The sequence below is a fragment of the Meleagris gallopavo genome, chromosome 1 (genome assembly GCF_905368555.1).
Source record: "Meleagris gallopavo chromosome 1, MGAL_WU_HG_1.1, whole genome shotgun sequence".
Classification (NCBI taxonomy): domain Eukaryota; kingdom Metazoa; phylum Chordata; class Aves; order Galliformes; family Phasianidae; genus Meleagris; species Meleagris gallopavo.
Window position 1 is genome coordinate 142435833 of NC_139404.1, and position 19739 is coordinate 142455571.

The 19739-nt window shown below is 42.2% G+C and overlaps 3 protein-coding genes across 8 annotated transcripts in view; 1 reads left to right on the top strand and 2 right to left on the bottom strand.

Annotated features, from left to right (window-relative positions):
• The window catches only part of STK24 (serine/threonine kinase 24), a 112785-nt gene that overhangs the window by 80652 nt on the left and 12394 nt on the right, over nt 1-19739 (top strand). For 4 of the 6 annotated variants that reach the window (XM_085215605.1, XM_085215607.1, XM_085215608.1 and 1 more), the window contains 3 exons: nt 12749-12805; nt 16113-16217; nt 16328-16485. In XM_085215605.1, coding sequence (XP_085071731.1) covers nt 12749-12805; nt 16113-16217; nt 16328-16485 — 320 coding nt within the window. Of the gene's footprint in view, nt 1-12748; nt 12806-16108; nt 16218-16327; nt 16486-19739 lie in introns of all 6 variants that reach the window. The other 2 variants (XM_085215603.1, XM_085215604.1) reach the window with 1 other exon arrangement.
• On the bottom strand, nt 36-1060 carry LOC146545665 (uncharacterized). Its single transcript, XM_085215595.1, has one exon. It carries the CDS (start codon nt 981-983, stop codon nt 36-38), a length of 948 nt encoding a protein of 315 aa, XP_085071721.1. The 5' UTR covers nt 984-1060.
• On the bottom strand, nt 3350-4374 carry LOC109365595 (uncharacterized). The gene has a single exon (XM_085215596.1). The coding sequence runs from the start codon at nt 4295-4297 to the stop codon at nt 3350-3352; it is 948 nt and encodes a 315-aa protein (XP_085071722.1). The 5' UTR covers nt 4298-4374.

Consider the following 19739-nt stretch of genomic DNA (forward strand, 5'->3'; position numbering starts at 1 on the left):
TGCCTGGCCCCAGCCTCATCAGCTCCACCACTCTTCTATTCCGGCCGGCGGGGTGGCCTCTTCTTTGGTGACGCTGAGGCCTGTGAGTCGCTGGCCTTCCTCTTTGGGGCTCGCCGGGTCCCCTCAGGTGGGCTGGTGCCAGAAGGCCCTGCCACAGTCTCTTCTGGCTCCTCGTGAGGCGCTGCCTGCTCCGTGGTGACAGTTGCAGGGTTGGAATGTGGGCGGCTGGGATGCCCATCGAACTCTTCTGTTGTCCTGCCCAGCATTTCGTCCCTGTTAGAGCTGGCAGGGCTGCTGGAGGGTGCTGGGCCAGGGACAGGTGCCTCCTCTGGTGCGGCAGCTCTGGGCTGTGATGTAGCGGCCTCCTGTGCCCCAGCAGTAGGGGGGACACGGAGGCCCAGCAAGCGATGAGCCGCCCTGGCGCACCTCTGCACGGCGAAGGCGATGAACTGCCGCACAAAGGTCACCGTGTGGCCGTGCAGGTCGGGATCCAGCATTTCTATCAAGATCCCCTCCGCCAAGCCTACGAGGAGCAGGGCCCAGATGACACTGTGTAGCAGTGTGTTTGCTTGTGGCTCCTCGGTGCCCAGGATGCGGCGCAGCTTCTGGCGCAGCCAGGAGCGCAGGGGCCGCAGCAGGGCCGGGTGCTCCCTGAAGAGGGAAGCCCAGGTGGCAGGTGAGAGGCCGCCCACAGGACGCGTGGGCACTGCGGGCCAGGCTGCTGCCTGGCGGACTGCAGGGCTCCGAGTGGCAATGGATGCCTCTGCAGGTGGTCTGACCACCAGCTCCTGATAGTTGTCGTCCGCTTGCACCGTGTGAATGATGGACTTCACATCCCGTTTGCAAAGCGGGCACTGTGGCCTGGTGCTCGTCCACCGCTGGATGCAGGGAAAGCAGAACTGGTGGCAGCACGGCATGGCGTATGCCGCGCTGTCCCAGTTGTCCAGGCACACGGGGCAGCGGGTGTCTAACTCTGCCTCCATGCTTCCACCAGTTGCGGTGGGCCAGGGGGAGCGGGAGATGGCAACGCGCTCCCCAGCACTGGCGCTGCAGCAGCAGGTGTCACGCTGGAAGAGGACGAGAGGCGTTAGTCACACACCGGCCTGGGACGGGTCCCTCAGGGTGTCCCCCCCGCCGCCAGTCCCCGTGCCGCCTACCTATGCTTCTGCACGCGCCTCTCTAGGATGTCCCGTCTGCCTGCTCAAGCAGGGTCGGGGTAAAGAACAGATGGCTCTGAGACGGCCACTGGGAGCTGCGCGAACAGCACCCAGAGCACGTTCCAGCACCAAAGCTCGCCCTTTCCGCACTCCAGTCCTCGCACACACGCTCGGTCGGAGGCCAGGCACGAACTGGTGGGCTGAGCCGCTGCACCCGCAATAAAGCCAGCGTGCACTATGGAGTCACAGTGTGTTGCCTGGAGATGTCTCAAAGCATGGCTTGGCCAAGCTGTTGGGCGTCACCTTCACTTGGGGACATCACTGGCCATGTCACAGCGATGCCACCCGCAGTCCACAGACGGGTCATCACGATGAGCCGTCCTCACCTGCAGCACGTGCTCCAGCCCAGGCACAAGTTTCTGGGCTTTTCCCAGTGCCCCTGCCCACTCCCTTCCCCACATCTCCAATGTGCTTGGCATTGGTGTTTCATACCTGTCACCAGAGCCGTAGCCACGTCGTCCCATGAGCCCCATCAGGTCACCCTGGCCATGGCACGCAGCCCCACGCATGTACAGCAAGAGGACTTATTCAATAAAAGTTTGTGTTTCTCTCTGATAGTTGGACTTGATGATCTTAGAGGTCTTTTCCAACGTTAATGATTCCATGATTTAACACATCAGAGAATTGAGTGCCCACGGTGTTCACAGTCCAGCGCAGATAACTTTATTTTGTGATCAGTAATTTCTATTTTGGTCGCATCCATTTCATTTGTCAAAAGAGTTATTAATCCCGTTGATTTATCCAGTGGTTATCTTTGATGTCTGAGGCAATCCGTGTGTCACTGGCCCTGTTCTCTCACAGAATGGTTTCTTTTGTTCTTCTGAGTCAACTTGTAGTGTTTTACATGCCATCTGACATTCAGGTTCCTTAGGTATTGGTATCGTTAGGTAATACGACAGGTAGTGGTTGTTGGTTGTTTCATTTTTTTATTTTCTGGCGAAATCTGATGACCTAAACAAGCAACATTGCCTTTGATAAAACAAGAGAGCAACCTGTAAAAGCTCGTGTTGTGATGTGAGGTGGAATTAGATGGAAGAACATGAGCAGAAGAGTATATTGTCCGAGGAGGATTTTAGTGAAGGATGAAGTGAATGAGAAGACTGCGTATGCCTGTAAGGGAGCGTTGGAATGATGGTGGAATTCTTGATTCCATGGTGAGGCTGGAGAACTTTGTGTTCACCAGATATGCAGGAAAACCAATAGTACGTACTGCTGATTTTAAGAACGAGCATGTTCTTAAACCGTTGTCCTCGGAATGTGGTGTGAATAGGCAGTGAGAGACTTTTCCCTGGTTTTGTCTTCTGTAAAGACGTTTCAAAAGCCTGTGAAAGAGAAAGTATCTGGGTCCCTACTTAACAGCAGTTGTGCAGACATGGAGTCATAGAGTCATCGAATGACAGAATCATAGAATCAGAGAATGGCCTGGGTTGAAAAGAAGCGCAGAGATAATGTAGTTTCCACCCCCTGCTATATGCAGGGTTGCCAACCAGTAGACCAGGCTGCCCAGAGCCACATCCAGCCTGGCCTTGGATGCCTCCAGGGATGGGGCACCCACAGCCTGGATCTGAAGTGGTAGAATTGAATTGTCCACTCACAGTGGGAAGAACTTGGTTATTATCCCTTGCGCTGGGGAGCCCAGCTCTGGGCCCAGCGCTCCAGCTGTGGCCTCCTCAGAGCTGAGCAGAGGCGCAGGATAACCGCCCTTCACCTGCCGGTAGCACCCGGCCTCACGCAGCCCAGGACAGCATTCACGAAGGCAGCCTGGGCTCCTTGCTGGTTCAGCCTGGTGTCCAGCAGGACTCCCAGGTCTGCTCCAGCTGGCTACCCCCAGCTGTAGCTGGGTTGAGGATGTTCCTCCCCAGGTGCAGAAATTTGCCCTTCCCCTTTCTGAAGCGCGTGGGGTTCCTGCTAGGAATGCAGCAGTGCCAGCAGTGGCATGGCTGTAGGAAAAAGGGGAGAGGGCTTCAAGGATGGGGAAGCAACAACCACCACGAACACATTTTTTTGTTGTTGTTTTCAGTCTTTGTATTTTATTTCCACAAAGGAATTGGACACTGATGACATGGGTCCATTGGGGCCAGGGTGTGTCCCAGGTGGTGCCTGGCCCCAGCCTCATCAGCTCCACCACTCTTCTATTCCGGCCGGCGGGGTGGCCTCTTCTTTGGTGACGCTGAGGCCTGTGAGTCGCTGGCCTTCCTCTTTGGGGCTCGCCGGGTCCCCTCAGGTGGGCTGGTGCCAGAAGGCCCTGCCACAGTCTCTTCTGGCTCCTCGTGAGGCGCTGCCTGCTCCGTGGTGACAGTTGCAGGGTTGGAATGTGGGCGGCTGGGATGCCCATCGAACTCTTCTGTTGTCCTGCCCAGCATTTCGTCCCTGTTAGAGCTGGCAGGGCTGCTGGAGGGTGCTGGGCCAGGGACAGGTGCCTCCTCTGGTGCGGCAGCTCTGGGCTGTGATGTAGCGGCCTCCTGTGCCCCAGCAGTAGGGGGGACACGGAGGCCCAGCAAGCGATGAGCCGCCCTGGCGCACCTCTGCACGGCGAAGGCGATGAACTGCCGCACAAAGGTCACCGTGTGGCCGTGCAGGTCGGGATCCAGCATTTCTATCAAGATCCCCTCCGCCAAGCCTACGAGGAGCAGGGCCCAGATGACACTGTGTAGCAGTGTGTTTGCTTGTGGCTCCTCGGTGCCCAGGATGCGGCGCAGCTTCTGGCGCAGCCAGGAGCGCAGGGGCCGCAGCAGGGCCGGGTGCTCCCTGAAGAGGGAAGCCCAGGTGGCAGGTGAGAGGCCGCCCACAGGACGCGTGGGCACTGCGGGCCAGGCTGCTGCCTGGCGGACTGCAGGGCTCCGAGTGGCAATGGATGCCTCTGCAGGTGGTCTGACCACCAGCTCCTGATAGTTGTCGTCCGCTTGCACCGTGTGAATGATGGACTTCACATCCCGTTTGCAAAGCGGGCACTGTGGCCTGGTGCTCGTCCACCGCTGGATGCAGGGAAAGCAGAACTGGTGGCAGCACGGCATGGCGTATGCCGCGCTGTCCCAGTTGTCCAGGCACACGGGGCAGCGGGTGTCTAACTCTGCCTCCATGCTTCCACCAGTTGCGGTGGGCCAGGGGGAGCGGGAGATGGCAACGCGCTCCCCAGCACTGGCGCTGCAGCAGCAGGTGTCACGCTGGAAGAGGACGAGAGGCGTTAGTCACACACCGGCCTGGGACGGGTCCCTCAGGGTGTCCCCCCCGCCGCCAGTCCCCGTGCCGCCTACCTATGCTTCTGCACGCGCCTCTCTAGGATGTCCCGTCTGCCTGCTCAAGCAGGGTCGGGGTAAAGAACAGATGGCTCTGAGACGGCCACTGGGAGCTGCGCGAACAGCACCCAGAGCACGTTCCAAGCACCAAAGCTCGCCCTTTCCGCACTCCAGTCCTCGCACACACGCTCGGTCGGAGGCCAGGCACGAACTGGTGGGCTGAGCCGCTGCACCCGCAATAAAGCCAGCGTGCACTATGGAGTCACAGTGTGTTGCCTGGAGATGTCTCAAAGCATGGCTTGGCCAAGCTGTTGGGCGTCACCTTCACTTGGGGACATCACTGGCCATGTCACAGCGATGCCACCCGCAGTCCACAGACGGGTCATCACGATGAGCCGTCCTCACCTGCAGCACGTGCTCCAGCCCAGGCACAAGTTTCTGGGCTTTTCCCAGTGCCCCTGCCCACTCCCTTCCCCACATCTCCAATGTGCTTGGCATTGGTGTTTCATACCTGTCACCAGAGCCGTAGCCACGTCGTCCCATGAGCCCCATCAGGTCACCCTGGCCATGGCACGCAGCCCCACGCATGTACAGCAAGAGGACTTATTCAATAAAAGTTTGTGTTTCTCTCTGATAGTTGGACTTGATGATCTTAGAGGTCTTTTCCAACGTTAATGATTCCATGATTTAACACATCAGAGAATTGAGTGCCCACGGTGTTCACAGTCCAGCGCAGATAACTTTATTTTGTGATCAGTAATTTCTATTTTGGTCGCATCCATTTCATTTGTCAAAAGAGTTATTAATCCCGTTGATTTATCCAGTGGTTATCTTTGATGTCTGAGGCAATCCGTGTGTCACTGGCCCTGTTCTCTCACAGAATGGTTTCTTTTGTTCTTCTGAGTCAACTTGTAGTGTTTTACATGCCATCTGACATTCAGGTTCCTTAGGTATTGGTATCGTTAGGTAATACGACAGGTAGTGGTTGTTGGTTGTTTCATTTTTTTATTTTCTGGCGAAATCTGATGACCTAAACAAGCAACATTGCCTTTGATAAAACAAGAGAGCAACCTGTAAAAGCTCGTGTTGTGATGTGAGGTGGAATTAGATGGAAGAACATGAGCAGAAGAGTATATTGTCCGAGGAGGATTTTAGTGAAGGATGAAGTGAATGAGAAGACTGCGTATGCCTGTAAGGGAGCGTTGGAATGATGGTGGAATTCTTGATTCCATGGTGAGGCTGGAGAACTTTCACCAGATAACCAATAGTACATACTATCATGTTCACTGTTTCAAGTTCTGGTTTGATTTTAACGGAACCGATAGTATGTGTGGAGCATATTTGTAACTATTCTAGGTATCACATGAATTGAGGCCGTGAAGTAGAGCTGTATGTATTTGTTGCCAAAGCCATGTATTTGCTGAATAGCATCTATATCCATCTTGTACTGCTGAAGAGCTCTCTGTTTACAAATTGTACCTGTTGTACAGCTGTTCTGAGCATCTAGAAATGGAAGTCAACTAACAACTAGTAAGACTGCAAATACTGAGGTGTTTCAAGAATCGAATTCTAATACTTTAATGTAGAGGTGCCTTCTATCTGACAGCCAAAACAGTTTTCTTTTAAGTATGTGTCATGTTCTTTCCTTAGAGCTTAAGCTCTAGAATGCAGTGTTTTGGAGGTCTTGATGCTCATACAATACACATATTCAGATTTCAGAGGGTTGTTGACATTTGTTGCTTGTGAAATGGTTTTAACTTGTCTGAGGGAATCAAGCGCCACAAATAGGTAAATACTATTTCTTGTTGCTGAATCAATGCAACATTTATGGCATCCTACTTTTTTTTTTTTTTTTTTAATTTCCTCATTGATCTGTACATTATTTTTGCATATGTGCTCACAGATGAGTTAACAGTTAATGAGAATTCTAATGCCTGGCAGGGCGTGACTGCTCTTCATGTTGTGTAACAAAACCGGGGATGCTACAGTGACCTGATACTGATCAAAGGATATGGTGAATGAATAAAAAGATGCCTGAAGGTGAACCTGATGATTGTGAGGAAATAGAATGTATTTTTTTGGTTAATCATCTCTTCCTCTTTTTTATGAAGGGTTTGCCAAATATTTTCAGATTCATTTCTGATAGGTGATTTTGTGCTTCTTCATTTGGTGGGTTGATTGCACAGCTTATTTTGGGGCAGTACCTTTGCTGAGGGATGTTGAGAGAAAGCGCCTCTGGCAGTATATGTTCGTGCCACCTGGTGGCTTTGCTGGGCATCATGGACTTCAGATACATAATTAAAAACACAGGTGTAAAGTGTCTGTAAAAATCCTTCTTTCCTTCCAAAATGGGGAGTCAGAGGCAAGGTAGCTTACATTTGGTGCAGCACATGAGATCCACGAACGCTGAATCCTGCTTGTTAAATCATCTGTCTCAGAAACAGCAAGTGTTTGAGAAAACTCTTCTTGTACAGATGTCAGACTTACCTTGGTAGTTTTACATGACAAGTTAACAAAAGGCAAATCTCCACGAGGAGTGTAACAATCTGTAGAAGGAATGCAATTTAGAGAGGTTATTCTATTGTACGGGTTGTGTATCTTAAGGTACTTCTAATCTGGTTTCTTTTGCTGGAGAATCGGTATGAAAATAAATACTGAATTTGTACCTGTGCTGAAATATGTCTGTCTTTCTGACCTGTATAACTTTAGCACGTGGAAGTTAAACCGAATTTTTTATTGAACAAAACATCTGTTGATCAGTGCATACCAGTTTTGTAACTAGCTTGTCTTCTCCAGATTAGTTGAGGTCCTTCTGTTCAAGCTGTTTTGTCTCTGCATTCCAATACTGTAGTTTTTTCTACTAATCCAGTGATAGTTAAACTTTTAGTATATGTAGATTGACCTAAGCTAGTTCTTATTTTTGTTAGCAATTTCTAGTTTCTGTTTATTTTGATCTGTGATCGATGACGTTAGAACGTTTGTGAATACTGATTCTGAGTGGAATGTGCAGATGCTTCGTCTCCAGAACAAAACAAGCCTTCAGTAAAAGGATTTTGTGGGTATTTATAGATAACTATTATCCTATTGCTAATTACATACTGTGAATTTTAAGTGGAAAATATTCTTTCTTGTCTCACTTAGAATACAAAGTGGTGCTTGCTGTTGTGTTGTTTTCCAACTGCATTAATTGACTCTTTTTTTTTTCCCCAGGGGTCAGTATAGGGGTGGGTCCTGTTTAATATCCTTATTGATGATCTGGATGGGAGGATTGAGTGCACCCTCAGTGAGTTTGCAGATGACACCACACTGGGAGGATGTATTGATCTGCCTAAGAGTAGGAAGGCCTTACAGAGGGGTCTGGATGGGCTGGATCAGTGGGCTGAAGCCAATTACATGAGCTTCAACAAAGCCAAGTGGCAGCTACTCCACCTTGGTCACAATTTCATGTTGCTCCATGCTGCATGCTTGGAACAGAGTAGCTGGAAAACTGCTCAAAGGAGAAGGTTCTGGTGGTGTTAGTTGACAGCTAGATGAATGTGAGCCAGCAGTGTGCCTGGGTAGCCTTGAAGGCCTGGTTTGTGTCAGAGATAGTGTTGCCAGCAGAAGCAAGGAAGTGATCATCCCTCAGTACTTGGCTTTGGTGAGGCCACACATAGAGTATTACTGTGTTCAATTTTGGGCCCCTCACAACAACATTAAGGCCCTGGAGCGTATTCAGAGAAGGGTAGGAAGGCTGCTGGGGAGTCTGGAGCACAAGTCTTATGAGGTGCAACTGAGGGAGCTGAGATTGTTTAGCCTGGAGAAGAGGAGGCTCAGGGAAGACCTCACTGCTCTACAACTTCCTGAAAGGAGGTTGTGGTGAGGTGAGGTTCAGCATCTTTTCTTGTGTAACTAGTGGTAGGACAAGAGGGAATGGCTTAGAATTGTGCCAGGAGAGGTTCTGGTGGATATTAGGGGAAACTTCTTCTCAAAAAGAATGATCAGGTATTGGAAAGGGCTGCCCAGAGTGATGATGGAGTCACCATCCCTGGAGGTGTCCAAGAAACATACAAATGTGGCACTGAGGGACATAGTGGGCATAGTGGGGGTGGGTTGATGGTTGAACTAGATGATATTAAGTGGTCTTTTCCAACCTTAAGTCACAGAATCATAGAACCATAGAGTCAATCTTTCTTCTAAGAATCAGCTAGATTCTGAAATGCTATATAGGTCAGCTGGTACTGTCACTTCCAGTCCTTCAGGTCCTTTTCATTTATGGCTCTGTATTATCTTATCCTCAGTGATCCTGCCTTCCCTCAAGAAAGGTGACTTAGGTACTTTTGTTACACCTGGGCTTGATTGCATGAAGTTAATCTCTTTTGTTTAATATCACACTCCAAAGAAATTTGTGTGTACGTTCTTCCAGCTAGCTAAATAAATAAAAACACAAAGCACCTCTGAAGCTAGGCCTCTCTGTGTTTATTAAATGTTTTATTAACTTCATAATGACTCGTAAAGAAACATTTTAATTTTGATTGTGTGTTTCTGTGTATTTATGCTCTGATTTCTGCTAAAATCAGCTTTTGGATCTCTAGAGGGAGATTTTTTTTGGTGAATAACTGTGTTTAGGACAGAAATGGATGGTCCTTGATTTCACATGGTAGGAGATGTTCTTTACCTGCTGTGACTGCACTCATTTTACAAGTCATTTCATGCTGTTACGGTAAATGAATGGTGAATTCTTCATCAGAGATACTGCTATTGTAAGGTCTTCGCCTGTTTTCAGAGTTAAAGTCAAACTAAAAGAAGAACAAACTAGTTTGATGAGGATTTATAAAAATTCTGTCTTTCTGTAAGAAAACTTCTTTTAGATTCCAAATCTGCTCTATTCCTCAGTTTCATGGCATCCGAGGAAAACCTCTTTTGCTACTGTGAAGAAGGGAATGTACCGTGTGCCTTCATTTAGAGGATCAGTAATCCTAAATTTGGATTGCTGACTCACCATGGCTCCACTGTACCTGGGAGTCAAATGAATGCTTTGTTGGGACTGAGGCTTAAAATAAGAAAATTAATCTTCAGATCTTAAAATTGAACAATTAATGTTCTTAGTCTGAGTATGTAAGTGTAGTTTCTTTTTGAAAATGAAGTGATTTTATTTAATGTATAATTATTAATCTAGGCTATAGAAGAAAATGTAGTGATGTTGGTGTTTTGCAAAAGGAAAAATGGGGAATATGTACTAAAGAATGAAAGAAGTGCATGAAAAAAAAAAGGAATTTCTGCAGCTTTAAAAAGGAAAGTGACAGTCGGATAAGAATGTGGAGTATGTAAGAGATGCTCTGAAAGGAAGGACTAGGAGGAGGGAGATGTGTTGCTCTAAGCACATCAAAGTGAATTGACAGTGGTGCTTTATGTGGGGGCTGTCATCGGTGCATAGCATAAAATAAGCATAAAATTCAGGTTAGTGGCTCTAAAATTAAAATATGCATTAAGCAATTGAATAAAACTGTTTCACCAAAAGTGATTTTTTTTTTTTTTTGTATTTTCTTTGTTAAGTGATGTGTGTAGATTAAAGATTTTCAGCTGGGACTAGTCAAAAGGGGTAGTAAGATTCATTACAGCAATTTCATCTATTTGAATATATTACATGAACGATAAAAACTTGAAAAATAGATAAATTTGAAGTTGAGCAGTGTTCCTGTGGCAAGGTGGAGGTTGAACTACAGGGAATCAAAGATCCTTTTTAAAGCTACAAAAATAAAAAGATGCTGTTATTGTAATAAGTTGTTATTACTGAGCTTCAAACTGGGATATCAGTACAGTTGTGGAAATGCAATTAGGACAAAAATACACTTTCCTGAGTTTTAGATATATTTTACAATGTAGTATTCCTTGCTTTTCTGGATTCATGACTATTGTATTGTAAATTTAGATGTGTACCCCCAAGCAGGTGGTGATGGTTTCAGTAACAAATGAAAAGGATGAACAATGATTGAAAGACTGATTTTTGTAATTCATGGTTGTATAGCTTTGTGTTATGTGACTGTGCAACTACATAATTCAAATTACATTCATTTTTTAAGAAGTATTTTATCCTAATTCTGGATTTCTGATTTCAGTTTTGCCAACAATTAAAAGAAATAATGAGATTTGTTATTTCTCTAAATCCACTGCATAACTGAGATAATAGAAAAATAGTGATGTATCTTGTTTTGACTTCCTCTTTTCCTTTTTTGATGGGATCAAGGATTTCCTTTGCCCTACCTTTTTCTTTCCCACCCCAGCTTTTCAGTTGAAATATAAAGCAGTAATAGAGCTGATGTCTTTTTGCTTAAATTATTATTACGTGTACGTTTGCAGGCTCATAAAATAGAAATATTCAAAGCATTTCACATTGCTTTGGAAAGCAAGTTTTCAGATGGAAACGTGTATATAATATATGTAATTTTATATATGTAATAATTTTGATTTGGCTTAGGAAGATTTCTGAAGGTGAAGTGACTTACTGGAAGACACCACTCGGATATGTGCTTGTTCTGGAGCTGTCAGAACATGGAGTATTTAAGTCAAAATCTGAAAAACCCTTAGTAGCAGAGTGCGTATTTCAGGACTGTTAAGGGACTCTTTCATGGTGGTCAGTAATTCTCTGGACATCTGTGGTTTCTGCAGAAAGTAAGCATTATCAAAATGCTTTATGTAGATAAGGTAGAATTTAGGGGGAAGAAAGTAACTTTACTTTCTTCCCCCTAAAAAAATGTGTTCCAGTTCTTTTAGAATATTTTTAACAAGATCGTATGTTAGACAAAAAGTATTTGTTGACTCCTGAAGAGCAAGTATCTGAATTGAGTTGGATCTGTGTTAAAGATGGTAGATGATGTTGGAACTCTAATTCAGTGGTAGGATTTGTGACATTGGAGAGAAGGGGTGAAAGCTGTGTGCCTTTATCTACAGAAGATGCATTACTGTAAGCTGGATGAATTTAATGCTTTGCTTAGTGTACCTGGGAATAAGGTGCTGCAAACAGTGGGAAGAAGTGATTGGGTCCAGTGTCTTTTACTGTGTATTGTATATATTGCATTAAAAATTCCCACATATTAAACGTTTCCTTCAGAATATAGTAGCTTCACTTTTTAAAATTTGTTTTAATTTTATGTCTGAAGTGAGTAAATTGTAGTAGTCATCTTGAATAATCCTTACTTTGCATCTTATTAGATTGCTTCATCTTTCTTAAACATAGTCGTTCAAAATTCTCTGCCATATATTAGATGCAGGAACATTAGTGGAGAAAAATTCCCTGTATTCTTCATTAGATAGAGACAGAAAAGTGAAGAATTGCCTTTCCAAAAAATGAAGCAATGTAGCGAAGTGAAGAATGAGTCTTACATGAAATTCAGTCTAGGAGAAGTCAAATTATTAAAGAAAATGTTTAGCTGCATCTGTATGAATAAAGATAGTCAATAAAATCAAGACATTTTATACTAAGGAAAGGAAACATGATTTGTGTGATGTAATTTTGAATCTGAATGTCTGTCATGAGAACTTTTAAATGTGGGAGTTTATTCTGCTCCATTTTCATTGAGTGTCCCATGTCTTTTTCCTGTCTCAGAAATTACTTTGCTAACTGTACTACGGACAGTACATAAGAACAACTAGGTGGGTGGCTTTTGGGACTTAATAATTTACTCAGGGCTTCAGAATGATTGTCCAGACTTGGTTCTAGTCTTCCATTTCCCAGTTCTGAGGTTTTGACCATTGGATTAGATGCTCAAGATGTTCTTGTATGCTTTCAGCATAAAGGCAAGAGTTGTTCTGCTGCATCACTCCTTGGCAGGGATTAAAGAGAAATTTCTTCCTATCTTGATGCAGTCTGTATTAGAATAGTACTAGTAGCAGACAACAGGAGTGGTACCATGATAAGAACTTGACTTTGACATTAAAGAGCATGCATCAGTTATTTAGAAGTAATTAACTTGTAACGTCTGTATTCTTACCTGGTGGTAAATGTGAATTAGCTTTCCTCTTGTTGATTTAGATTAACAGGATGAAGAGTTTTAACTTTTTTATTATTATTTTAGCACACACAGTTGTGTCAGCAGCTTGTGGTAGACTAAGTTAATTCTTCAGCAGGAAGAACTAAAAATTTTATGATTTCTTAAAGAATAATCTGTAAGTGCTTTAGAGGAACAGCTAAACATTAATGGTATTATAAAACTTTAGATTCTGTTGCAAGAAGAATAGAATGATTCTCATTTTGACTTACTGGTAACTGATTTTTTAAAAAATGTAATATGTTTTTTGTTGTTTTCTGTTTTGCAGGATACAAAGTTATGGATAATAATGGAATATCTGGGTGGAGGCTCTGCACTCGATCTAGTGAGTAAATAATATATGATTTTTGTTGATACAGAATTATTTCCTTCAGTTATAACTCAATGCCATAGTGCATCATTTGTCTGTGATAGTTGTTGAAATAATAACAGAAAGTTAATGGTCTTACCACTGTGAGATTATAACTTTTTAAGTTGGAAGGTAGTGTAACCAGATGGCTTAAATAAAATCTTTTAATTTGGATGTTTCAGTAAAGAAGAAAAAGCATTTGTCAATCTCAGGAAAACATTATTTTCCATGTGACACAATGGATTATTTCAAGAGATGGAAGTAAACTAAGAAACAGCATTGGAATCATGACCTAAACATCTTAGAGTGCTGATCTTCAGTTAGTTAAGGAATGTAAGAGGCTGAAAACAGTATTTTTTGTCTCTTTATTCTGCTAGCACAACTCTTCATGGTCATGTTAAGAAAAAAAAGAAAAAAGACAACACTTTTAAGTTGTACATTTCAGTGAGCCAAATCCATTACATTTCTCTTCCCCCAAGGAGTTTTATATATAATCCTGCAAGGGAATCTGTTTAACAAAGAGAGTTTATAGAGATAATAGTTAGAGATATTTGGAAGACTACGTTGATTGCACCATCTAAATTAACAAAAAATTATCCGATTTTGAATGATAATTCGAAAAGTTAACTGCATATTACATTTTATTTGGCTAGATTCTGACAATTCACTTCAACCATTAAAAGAGGGTATATGAAAATTGAACACAGCATCTTGTATTTGTTGTAGACTTTAAAAATAGCATTATAAAAATAAGAATGCATGTTTTAGGTATGTGAAAATTGTTATTCCTGCTTAGACTTGACTGTTCCTGTAGCATAGTTTGTTGTCATCTGAGGCAACTAAAAAATGTGGTGAAAGAATAAGGGCAGAATGTGGAGGAATTCTGCTTGTGACATTCTGAAAACATGAGGAGGGTCGACTAAATGTAGACTTCCTGCAATTGAGCTGCCATGTTTTAACTGTGATTACTTTTCTGAACTCATTTCTACCTTTAGTTTCCATGTCCTCTAAGTATTCTTAAGGAATATTCTAAGGAATTCTGTGGTTATATAAAAATGATAACGTTCCTGATAAAGATACACTGAAAGAAAAATAAAATGATTTGTTGTCTAGACAGAGAAGTAACTAGACACTGCTTTTGTAACTTGCTGCTATGAAAAGATGTAGAAGAGTAGGAAGAAAGAAAACATGTTCTCAGATTTTCTTTATATTTTTTTAATCCTACTCATTGACCTGTGTGATGACCACTTACTTATCTGTAAGATGTTGGCTAGGATAGTACAAATTTTGCCACGGAACTGACATCATCATGTAAGAGTTTGTACTTGAAGCATCTTGTGTGTGCTTCATCCATCTTGAATTCATGTTCTGCTGCATGTTTTCCTGCATCATGGTTCTCAGCTGAAATCTGGTGTGAGAACTAGTATGCTTTATCATGTTTCTGAGCACGAGGTAAGATTGAATGGGGACCTTGAATTCCGCGGTTGAAGTGTACACGTGACATGTTAGCCTTGTGCCTTTTTTGCTTGAATATCACAGAATGGTTTGCGTTGGAAGGGACCTCAAAGCCCACCCAGCTCCAACCCCATGCTGTGGGCAGGGCTGCCACCCACCAGTCAGGCTGCCCAGGGCCCATTCAGCCCATCCTTGAGTGCCTCCTAGGATGGGGCATCCACAACTTCTTTGGACAATGGGGTCTCCCTGGAGATTTCTTCAGGCTGAACAAGACCAGCTCACAGTTACATTTTTAAAGTCACACCTCACAAGAGAAAGTGCATGTTATGCAATTATGCATACATTAGTTTTCAATTTTGCTATGTTTGTGACAAGAGGACAAGCACTAATATTCTCAGTCACATTCTGTTTTCACAACTTCCTGCCCACTTGGGATAACCTCTTTTGTCAGATGTTCACTTAACACTTTTAGATGTGCTGTATATCATGTTGCCAACTCTTGAACTGGCATTTACAGCCTAACAGAAGCAAAGCCTTGAAAATATCTTTGTGGGCCACGGAGAGTGGCAGTATACATGCTTGTTTGTTGCTCTCTTAAGAACAAAATCTTCCTCTATAAATGTTAGGTTTGCTGAGGTAATATTGATGCTGAGGTGAATAATTTATAAGGATGAAGTTTTCAAAGCTAAACGAAAGCAAAAAAGATTGAAAGTAAGGCTACCAAAATGCAACAAATAATATGTTGTCAGCATTGCAAGAAATCTTACCTCTTCTCCTGCCTACTAGCTGAGGTTTGCAGTAGTATTTTTTGTATTAATCATTTTCAGAAATGCTTTTCAGTGGCTGCTCTTGTTAGGTAGACTATAATACTGGAGTAGAAGCATAGAATATCCCCAGTTGGAAGGGACCATAGGGATCACGGAGTCCAACTCCTGACTTCACACAGGACTGCCCAAAATGAAAACCCTCTGTCTGAAATCCAAACTCTCTTTGAACTCTGGCAACCTGTTCCATGCCCATCGCCTTCTGGTGCAGAGCCTGTCCCTAACCCCCGGCTGCCCTCCCCTGACAGCTCCATGCTGTTCCTTTGGGCCCTGTTGCTGTCACAGAGAGCAGAGCTCAGCACTGCCCACTCCCCATTTTGAGTATTTGCAAATTGTCAGAGTTTCAGTTTTGTTATCTCACAATGCCCCTACTAGCTAAGAAGCTTCCTTTAGGTAGTGGCCTTTCCGATGATTTGCAGACCCATACTTTCAGTTTTGTACGAAAAAAGAACTTATTCAGTGCTTTGTCAGGAGAGTGATTTGAGTTGTATTTTGGACAGCTTCACAAACTCTCATCTGACATAGTGACATGATATTTGATAAATGTGGCGTCTTCAATGCCTTTGTTCCCTTCTCAGGCTTTTGAAATTTGGGTCCATATAGGGCCTGTAGGTTTGCCCATCTAAGTTCAGCGTGATCTTAAGAAAGAGTTTGTAATGTAGATGCTTTTCAAACCATGTGTATCTATGACATGACCACAACAAAGCAATAACTTTTAACTGTGTCTTTGTGGAGCCTTTTACAAGCTTCTAAAAGCATTTTAGAGAGGTATTTCTTTATTGGTCATAAAACAACTTAGTTTAGAACTGTAGTGGGTTTATTTTTTTTTTTGTTTGCAGATAACCTTTGTTGTATCTCATGTTACAAAGTTAGCAAACAGGAAGTTTTAAAGTATGCCAGAATGAGTAATTTCTTTTATACTCAGTTCTGTTTCTGGTCTCTTCATTTCTCCTTTCATAAATGCATACATACACACATAAATATTTCTTTTGTTTCCTAGTTAGAACCTGGCTCACTTGATGAAACCCAGATTGCCACAATACTAAGGGAGATACTCAAAGGTCTTGATTACCTACATTCAGAAAAGAAAATCCACAGAGATATTAAAGGTAAACTGTTTTTGTTTTCTAGTAATGTTTGAAGAGCTCATGAAGTATAAGCGAAGACCCTTGCAGAATCAAATCTCTTAATTTCAACTGTTTCTTTTTCCTTACTCTAGCGGCTAATGTATTGCTATCTGAACAAGGAGAGGTAAAACTAGCAGATTTTGGAGTCGCAGGTCAACTAACAGATACACAAATAAAGAGGAATACCTTTGTGGGAACACCATTTTGGATGGCACCTGAAGTAATAAAGCAATCTGCTTATGATTCAAAGGTGAGAGATGTATTTCAGTTTTGCTGGTCATTGTAATAAAGATTAAGGTCTTTGATTTGGCATTTTTATCATTCGTCTTAATATTATGGGCAGTTGGTGGATTTCCTGAGCATGGCCTGCTTATGTTATCAGCATAATTTATGCAAGGACTAATATTCCAGTATATTGATTTCCACTGTAAACATTTTCAGATATTAACATATAGTTACATCTCATCTGTATCCAAATATATTTATGAATTAAACATTCTAGTAAACAGTTTTCAGAATCGAAGACACAAACTTTTGAGGAATTTCCTCGTGTGAAACACTCAAAATATTTTTGGTTAGAACAGTTTATTTTTTGTCTTCTCATTATTTTCGCATTCATGTTGACACTCATTAAACTTTAAAACTACTGTGACAGTTTAATATAGCATTATTATTTATTTTTTAGAAAGCATGCTATGCGAATATATTTATGTAATATCTTTATCTTTTGTTTAGGTAGAGAAGCATTTTTTTCACTTGGACACAATTCCTATATTTTTGAAATTGCTATTTTAATTCAGGATTTAGCAAATGCATACAATTTATGTATTTATGTTAAAATATGTGAATCTTGACAATTCAACTCGCAATTTATGTTCCTAATATTGTAGTTTCAAGGTAAGGTGGGGCTTTTGGACTGCATTAAGCATAGTCTGATACACCATGTGTTTCTCACACGGGATTTGCTCATTCTGTTTTTATTCTGTTCAGTCCCATTTTCGAACTGTTGTATTATTTTTATCTCAGATCATATATTAGTAATTATATTTACAAGGCACTCTAATACTTGTATTTAGTAGCAGAAGATAATAGTTTTGAAATGGATAGTGAAGTTTCAGCACCTTCTATTGGACTTCAGGAAATAATGATTCACACTCGTATATTTGAGAACATAATATTTCCAGATATGTTCTGTAAGTTACCTGTAATATCTGCTCTTTAAAGAGTTTAGTAGTTAGTCTGAGAACAGTACTTGATGGCAAAAAATTGAACTTCATTTTTCATTTTTTCTTGTAGTTTGCTTTTAAGGCCCAAGTAATCCATAGAGATAATAAAAATCTGACTGCTATGGGAAATCAGCCATGGGAAAAGCAGTGAAAAGTCAAACCATGACTGTAATAGTTCTATTAAAATTACAACCTGTTTCATTATTTTGTTTCCTGTTCTGTATTTATCTTTCCCCATATAATGTATTTCATTTTTTCCACATTATTTGCTCTTTGATTTTATGTCCACATAAGATCCTTCCTTCCTGTCTAATTTCTCTTGTTTTGTCAATTCTTATTTCTTCATGTTTTTGATGCCTTTCTTCATCTGAAAGTCATCTTTTACTTGCTTTAGGTTTCCTATAACTAGTTTTCTGTCCTTTCTACTATGTTGTTTCTAATATAATAATTAAATATTTAATTTTTTTTTTCTTGCACTAAACCTGTTTCTTTCCACTATAGGAGTTTCAAAGTCTAAAGACTAAACTTTACTCATTAGAGCAAGGAAAAGAAATTCTTTATGCCAGTAGTGCAGAGAATGAATTCCCAACTCCCATTTGAACTTGGAAGAGTAATTTTTGTTCAGGATTTAAAACTGTAAAAATTTTAATGTGGGGTAAACATAACGATGTAAGGTTGTTCGAATGATTGCGATGATTCATCATTGGGATGATGAATCCAAAGAAGACCACTTGGCATTGTCCCCCCACATTTGGAGAAGTGATTTGCACCTGTTGTGCCTGACCTTTGCTTGTCACAGAGACAAGCAGGTCCTGGAAATGCATAGATGGATACACATGAAATCAGTACTTGCGTCTGTTGCATCTGTTTTGATATCCTTTCTCAGGAGACAGTACAGTTCCAGAGCGAATTTGTTTTAATATTCTTGGTGCTTCCCACAGGAAGCTGCAACTTCAAAGAGCTATTGTGTGGGCCAGGTTTGTTGGACTTTGTTTTCTTTTTCAGTGGAGAAAGATCACTTCAAGTAGAAGGCAGTAGATACCTAAGGAATTAGGAAAAAAGAAGTATGCACACATAAACAGAGACATATATGAACTTGTTTTTTTATAAATATATGCATATATATACATGCTCTCCCTGGGACTGAAAGTCTGACAGAAGAAAGTTATCCATTTTTATGACCTTAACACATTTCTTTTGAGAAACTGGGGTTTAGAGTAAGGTGGAAATAATGCTCAGTTGCTAACATGAGGAATTCTCTTTGCAGGCGACATTCTTCTTCCATAACCAAGAAAAAATTTTCTGTTAGAAGAAAGTTATTCACAATTAGACTCAGGCTTGAGGAGAACTTAGCTGATAATGCTGTTATTAAGAAAAATGGAACTTGAAGTTTGTTTACATATGTAATTCTCTGTGTTCAATTTGAGATTTTTTTATTATTTATGAAATATATAATTAATGTATATATGCAGCCCTAGACAGTTCCTCTTCACTCACTACAATTGCCTTCTGGCAGGCAAGGCAGAAGGTTGGATATCATGAGTTAGAGGGGACCTGCTTTGATAGAGAAGCAGTGGTTCAGTGATCTTGCAGGTCTTTTCCAACCTTAATGATTCTATGATTCAGTGAGTGGGCATGATGGGGATGGTTGATGGTTGGACTAGATGATTGTAGAGATCTCTTCCAATTGTAATGATTCTGTGACTCTGTAACTGTACTGATAAATGAAGACTCTATCTAGCACCTGGAAATATATCTGTTTATGGCACAGCAATGTTCCCAATGCACTGTTTGGAAATCAAGTCAGGCACTGACTTGAAATTACTTCAGGTCTGTACTTGAGGATAAGTCTGTTCTACTTTTGCTTCAGAAGAAACAGGAAAATCAAAACATGCTTATTTTTAAATGGTACCTTATCATTGGTTGGAAGAGCCATTTGTGATTTGTTTTTTCTATCCTGTATTTCTGAGGAGTTTATTCACCTGTTCTTTTGATTTCTGTGTCTGTTTTGTTCTTAGAATCATAGAATCCTTAGAGTAGGAAGGGACCTTTAAAGGTCATCTAGTCCAACTGCCCTGCAATGAATGGGGACATGCACAGCTAGATCAGGCTGCTCAGGGCCTGATCCAGCCCCTCCTTGAACGTCTCCAGGAACAGAACATTAACCACATCTATAGAAAACTTTTCCAGTGCCTCACTTCTCTCACTGTATTCAGCAAAACATTAAGTATTAGGATGCATTACTTCAGGCAGATTTGGCAGTAGGATTTGGATCTAG